General features: G+C 40.1%; 1 protein-coding gene across 1 annotated transcript; it reads right to left on the bottom strand.

Annotated features, from left to right (window-relative positions):
* Positions 1–4,528: 4,528 nt before the first annotated feature.
* Positions 4,529–6,634, bottom strand: LOC113782214. The gene has a single exon (XM_027328120.1). The coding sequence runs from the start codon at positions 6,632–6,634 to the stop codon at positions 4,529–4,531; it is 2,106 nt and encodes a 701-aa protein (XP_027183921.1).
* Positions 6,635–6,984: the final 350 nt, after the last annotated feature.

Raw genomic sequence — 6,984 nt, forward strand, 5'->3', positions numbered from 1 at the left:
CTGGAGCAGGGACTCTAGGCGTACAATGGGTTACTTGATTCACTCTGTTCCCGAAGAGTTTTCTTGATCCGATATACCCGAGTGGGATGATTTTTTCACAAATAATTATGAATTTGTAGACAGGGCAAGTAGGGTCGTATTCTCAGGGATTGGGGATATTTGTTCTCTTAAGAAATTCAAAGTAACACAGGGGGTGGTTTTGTATAAATGATAACATTTAAAACAATTCAACTAAGAATAAAATAGCCAACTAAAAATTAAATGACAATTCACTAAAAGCAAAGTAATAATAATTAAAGGTCTAGCCAAGAAATAACTTCAACAATGGTTCACCTAATTGATCATCGATGCACAAGCAATTCCAATTATCTATTAATAAATAAGTTATAACTGCCAAACAAGCGATGGCAGGCAATCCCTCCTTACTGTGTCGGTGATTAAGGTACGCCCGTTAACCACTACTCTAATTGAGAAATAATCCTAGGTACGCCCGTAAGATTCAATTCCCCAATTGTCTTACGTATTAGAGGAGTCCTATTCTAACCAAATAACGCACTACCAGGGTTATTTCAGATTAGCCTGCGTATCTCCCTGACACAAATCTAATCATGCCAGTTGTCACTAATTCAAGACAATTAAACAATTACAGATTTAAATGCCCCAATGGACAGTAGATTACCCAATTAACGAATTATCCGGATCCAAGACAATCAATTAAGTAAATAATCACAAGTACTGAAGTCAAGAAATATGCGAATACCAATAAGTAAAAGGAAAAGATAAAATTAAATCGATCTCACAATTTTTAAGCGAACCAAAGCCTCCGTTGTTCCTTGACTAGAGTGAGGAAATTAGTTCATGTTTAATGAGGAAAACCCACGCGAAAATTCAGAAGTAATTGCGGCCATGGTCTCCGATTTAGAGGACCCAATTCGTTCGAATCATGAAATGAAAAGCTAAACTACAAAAGTGATTGCTTGGTTCTAATGGTACCTGACATCTGCAGGGAGCAACTACACAAAGACGGCAACGGAAAAGTCAAAGTGAAAAGCTATCAAAAGGTAGTGCTCCTCCTCTGCTATATCTCATTTTCTATCTAATACTAACTAAGCATTCCTTTTGTGCGGCGGCTCCTAATGCCCTCAGAAGACTCCCCTTTTTCGTCCTTTTGTCTTCGGCCAAATTACCAAAAAGGGCTTGCATCTCCTTGTTCCAAAAATGCTCTTGAATACCTGCTATTTGAACTTTTTCCCGATGACTGTCAAATTGGCATTGGTTATGGTATTTTCGTTCTACTCCCTAAAATAAATGTAAATTACGAAAAGTGAGTAGAATCTAATAATTAATCCACATCGGGTAAGGTAATAGGGGAAATTAATAATAAAATAAATGATAAAATTGCAACCTATCAATTCCCCCCACACCTAAACCATACTTGTTATCAAGCATAAGAACAGTAAACAGACACCAAAATTTGACAATGACTATTGCTCTATCTACCATATTGCCAAGATACCAAGAAAAATCATATATCAAGCATTAGTGATCAAAATCCGAGAAACATCACCCCGGTTAGTTTCTAAACCACAAACTCATTCAATTCCAGGTTAACTAATCTAAGAAAAAGGAATGGCGCACAACATTTATCAGTAAATGGTCCAAATATTAACCAAAATCTCCACATTAAATCCATAAATCGGCAAGCTGACCTCTATCATACACTAACACAACCTACACTTTTTTCACGTTTTCTATTATTTATTTTTTTCCCTTTTTTTTTTAAAAAATAGCACAAAAGACTTAGTCTTTATCCATTGGAGCCTTTTGACGCGAACTCCGATATTTTTCAGATGAAGGAGCCCAGTTACTCAGCTCCTATCGCCATACGACCACGTACTCATAGAAATTACTACTTTTTGATGCGAGAATCAACACTTTTGGTGAAGATCCCCGGTTACTCTGTAGTAACAACTAGCGGAGTACAGTAAACTCTTATTTACAACTAGATAACACAATAACTCAAAATAACACCTCAAAAACAAAAAAAAAGTAGCTAGCCTCATTTTTTTTTTCAAACATGGAGAACTAAAGTTAATATTGGACCAATTCATATAAAAAATGCCAACAGTCATTCCCTATGCTTAGAAAAGTTAACAAAGATCTCAAAAGAGTCAAGCAATCACCGATATTCACCAAAGAGATTTTTTGGACTCAACCACATTAACTCGATACACTTGTATTATTAAAATTTGGCAATAGTAGAATTAGAGTCAATAACCCAACATTAAACTTTGGTATTCACATGAGAGCTAAGCACTAAAAAAAAAGAAAGAAAATGAAAGAAAGATCGACAAATAACTAACTAAAAATAAAGGAAAGAAAAAAAAATAGAAACTAAAAACTAGTAAAACTAGCACCACAACTGATTCAATCCCCCCCACACCTAAATTCGACATTGTCCTCAATGGAGGTAATAAAACAAATAAAGCGAAGAGGACAACGAAATTTCCCTCGCGAGTAGCTAAGGGGTAGGCGGGAACGGTGGAGGGAAACCGATGTGATGGAAGTACGTGGCTAAGTTCTGAGACATTTCAACTCAATTCACCCAGTAAATGCAAAACTCTGTCCACCCAAAATCTCAACAAAATCTCCAATTGGACAGTGAATATCTCAACTCAATTCCAGCAATAGTAGTTTAGAAATTTGACAATAACCACACAATTACAAGTTCTCCCTTTACAAACAAGCAGCTAACCAATTAGAAATAATAAATGCTAGTCAAAATACCCCAATCAGTACTACTGGTGCACCCCACAGATAATGAAGCAACTCAAACGGTCAACCCAGTCAACAAAATGCACAAGGTAGTTTCCCAAGGTTTAGACAAATGTCCCAACAATGCAGCAATTTCAATCAATAGGCAGAGGATGTCCAAGTCATTTTCAGCCAAACAATTTCAACAAATGTGGCAATCAAACAAACCAAGAGCAATAAATGTGTCCCCCTAAAATCTTAACAAATGACCCACAAATCAACAAGCCAAAGCAACTACTTACGTTAGTTCTCTCAGGTGATAAGGCAGCAAAAGCAAGTCCCAATTCAAGCGATGAAGAGAAAAGACACTACTTGAGGGTTCCAAATACGAAATACCTCCACCGACAGCAGAACAACGGCGTCGCGCAACAGCGGAGAGGTGGTGGAGCTTCAGTCCATGGGTGGCATGCAAGAATGGCGGCGGACAGAGCGAAGGCAGAGAGAGACGCGCGGCGATGGAGGGCAGCGATCAGAGGGCTGTGGCCAACGCGAGAGAGAGAGAGAGAAGATCGGAGGGGCGGCACGACTGTGGGCTAAGCGCTGAAGACGGCGGCGAAGAGCGGCGAGATGGCCGCACGCTATGGGAAAGAGAAGGGGATAACGAGGTGGCGTTCGTGCGGCCTGGCGACGACGTTGCTCGTTGATTGCGGAGAGGGCGGCGCTGTTAGGTGTGAAGCGAAGAGGCGGCAGCGGTGGTAGTTTGAGTCGCGGCCAATAGGGGAAAGAAGAAACAAGGGAGAAGAAGGAAAGAAAAGAGGAAGAAAGAAAGAAAGAAAAGAAAAACAAAGTAGGATTTATTTTTTTCTTTTCCATTTTTTTTGTTTTTTTTCTTTTAGAATTCTCTGTCTTTTTTTTTCTATTAACGGAAAGACTCTTTTTTTTTAATTAATTTAAAAAAATTTTTATTTAATTAATTAATTAATTTTTTTTTTTGTTATAATTTTTTTTAATATTATTAATATGAACAAAACTTATTTTCGAAATTCAAAATGAGAGAGTAACGGGGAATTGAAAACTGTCCTCCTGTTTTGAATACTTGCCTTTCCCGTGAACGTAATGTGGGCACGTCAAGAGAGCAAGAATCCATCTGACCGTGAGTTCTCCATACGACTTGACGCGGGCGCGTCATAAAGGCAAGAATCCTTCTGACCATGGGCTGTCCATATGACTTGATGCGGGCGCGTCATGTTAGAGGGACACCTACAAATCATCAAAAATGAAAATCGAATCCCGAAATCAGTCAAACTCAAGGAAAACATATTCAAACTATCAAGAAAAACTAAACAAACGACTAAAAAAAATTGGGTTGCCTCCCAATGAGCGCCTTTCATTAATGTTTTTGGCTAGATATTAAACACCACTCTTCAATCCGGGTGTAATGTAATTTTTCTTGTAATCGGTGGCCCTCCTCCAGGATCTAAATAGCCTTTGAGTGTAGCCTTCTTTCTTAATTTCCTACTCCTTTTCACCTCATACATTGCTTTCATCCCCTTATACTTGTTCTCAGTAAATTTGAATTTACCCCTACAAGCAAACTCAGAAAATTCTTGTACAGAGAGATTAATAGCATGAATAGCAAACACAGAGTGAGAGTTAATAGGATGTTTCATTGTATCAAAAATATTAAAATGGACTAATTCTCCATCAAATTCCATGGACAATGTACCCTTATTAACGTCAATTTTTTTCTGTGCTGTGCTAAAAAAGGGTCTACCTAGTAGCAAAGGTGAGGGTCAGGGGAATGATCATCATCCATGTCAAGTACATAAAAGTCAGTTGGAAATACCAATTCATTAACTTTAACCAGCACATCCTCGATCAACCCATCAGGGTATGCATTTGTTCGGTCAGCTAATTGAATTAATATCTCGGTTTCTTTTAATGGACCGAGATTCAAAGAAGCATACATAGATTCAGGCATTACGTTGATCGATACTCCCAAGTCCAGTAGGGTATTTCTAATCAAAATATTACCTATCCTACATGGGACAGTAAACCCACCTGGATCCCTGCACTTCGGTGGGAGCTTCCTCTGCAAAACTGCAGACACATTCTCCCCCATGATGACTCTTTCATCTCCCCTCAGCCTCCTTCGATTGACACATAGGTCCCTCAAAAACTTTGCATATTTCGGCACTTGTTTGATGGCGTCTAATAGGGGAATATTGATCTCCACCTTGCGGAATACCTCCAGGATCTCCTTCTCCTTATCCTGCTTCCTCGGTTTCTCGAACCTGCTAGGAAAGGGAGGTGAGTTAGTTTTTACTATAATGGTTGGATATGGAAGTACCTTTGGATTTGTACCATTACTGCCCTCCTTCTCAAGTTCGTTTTCGATTTTTTTCTCATCCTTGTCCTTTGAAATAGTGAGGTCGGGTCCCTGAATTTCCTTCCCGCTCCTTAAAGTCATCACAATTACGTTCTTCAGGTTCAATTTAGGTTGAGACGACAATTTTTCATAAACTTGGGATTCCAGGCGATTGATTGCCACTGCCATCTGATTCATCTGATTTCTTATGTTTTGCAGTTCGGAGTCCGTCTTTTGTTGATGTTGCGCGGTGGTAGCCATCAGTTGTTTCATCATCTCCTCCAAAGATGGACTAGAGCTCGGTGGCGGAGGTGGTCGGGGTTGGTACTGCTGCTGGTACCCTTGTTGTCTATTTGGCACGAAATTAGACTGTCTGTTCTCTCCATAGCTGAGGTTGGGGTGGTTCCTCCAACCGGAGTTGTAGGTACTTGAATATGGGTCATAGGGTTTTCTTGGCACGGGCGCGTGACCAACCATGCTCATTTGCTCTGCACTTTCCTCTTGAATCATTGGACACATCTCTGTAGAATGACCTATGCCAGTGCAAATTCCGCACACCTTGGCCTGAGATGCATTTCCTACAGCCAGTTGTCTAACAAAAGAAGTCAACTCAGTCAGCTGCTGCTGGATAGAGGATGTCTTTACCTTATTCACCTTGCGTATCGGGACATCCTCTCTTGTACCAAATTGCTGCGAATTCTCCGCCATTCCTTCAATTAACTCCTGCGCTGCTCGAGGGGTCTTGTTCACCAGTGCTCCTCCATTCGCAGCATCAATGATACTCCAATCTCTGAAGCGTAGCCCCTCGTAAAAATATTGTATGAGCAACTGCTCACTTATTTGGTGCTGGGGGCACTTGATGCACAACTTTTTAAACTGCACCCAGTAGTCGTAAAGCGACTCCCCTGGGTGCTGCTTGATACCACAGATCTCCTTTCTTAAACTTGCAGCTCGAGACGCGGGAAAATACTTGTCTAAGAACTTTTTTTTCAGCTGGTCCCACGTGGTGATACTACCTGGTGGTAGGTAGTACAGCCAGTCCTTTGCAGAGTCCTTCAAAGAAAAGGAGAATGTCTTCATTTTTATTTGCTCTTCTGTAATGCCCGGAGGTTTCATACTGTTGCACACGACATCAAACTCTTGCAGGTGCTTGTAAGGCTCCTCACCTGGTAAACCATGAAAAGATGGCAGAAAATGAATTATACCAGATTTTAGTTCAAAGGAAGTGTTATCACTCAAACTCAGGAAAGTAATGCACAAAGGCTGCTGATTTAAATCAGGAGCAGCCAACTCTCTTAATGTTCGTGTATTAGCCATAGTGACTTCCTCTTGATCCGAATCACTCAAAGTGTCACCAGACGAATCTGTTGGGTCAACTTCTAGCTCAGGTCTCTGAGATGTAGCACTTGAGTGCTCTTCTCTGATTTGTCTAGTTTCTTTCCTTGTTCTACGCGCAGTCTTCTCTAACTCGGGGTCGAAAATTAATTCACATGTACGAGAAGAACGGGGCATACACTCGTAAAGCACCAGAAAATTAGAACAAAAATGAATTTAAAAAGAAACAATTAACTGACACCAGTCCCCGGCAACGACGCCAAAAATTGACAGGTTGTCGAAACCTGTACAATAATAAAATAAACCTAATTGCCAGTTAAAGTAGCCAAAATCCGATTCCAAGTATTGGAGTAGGGACTCTAGGTGTGCAATGGGTTACTTGATTCATCCTGTTCTCGAAGAGTTTTCTTGATCCTATATACCCGAGTGTGATGACTTTTTCACAAATAATTATGAATTTGTAGACAGGACAAGTAGGATCGTATCCTCAGGGATTGGGGATATTTGTTATCTTAAGAAATCCAAAG

This window comes from Coffea eugenioides, chromosome 9 (genome assembly GCF_003713205.1).
Source record: "Coffea eugenioides isolate CCC68of chromosome 9, Ceug_1.0, whole genome shotgun sequence".
Taxonomy (NCBI): Eukaryota; Viridiplantae; Streptophyta; class Magnoliopsida; order Gentianales; family Rubiaceae; genus Coffea; species Coffea eugenioides.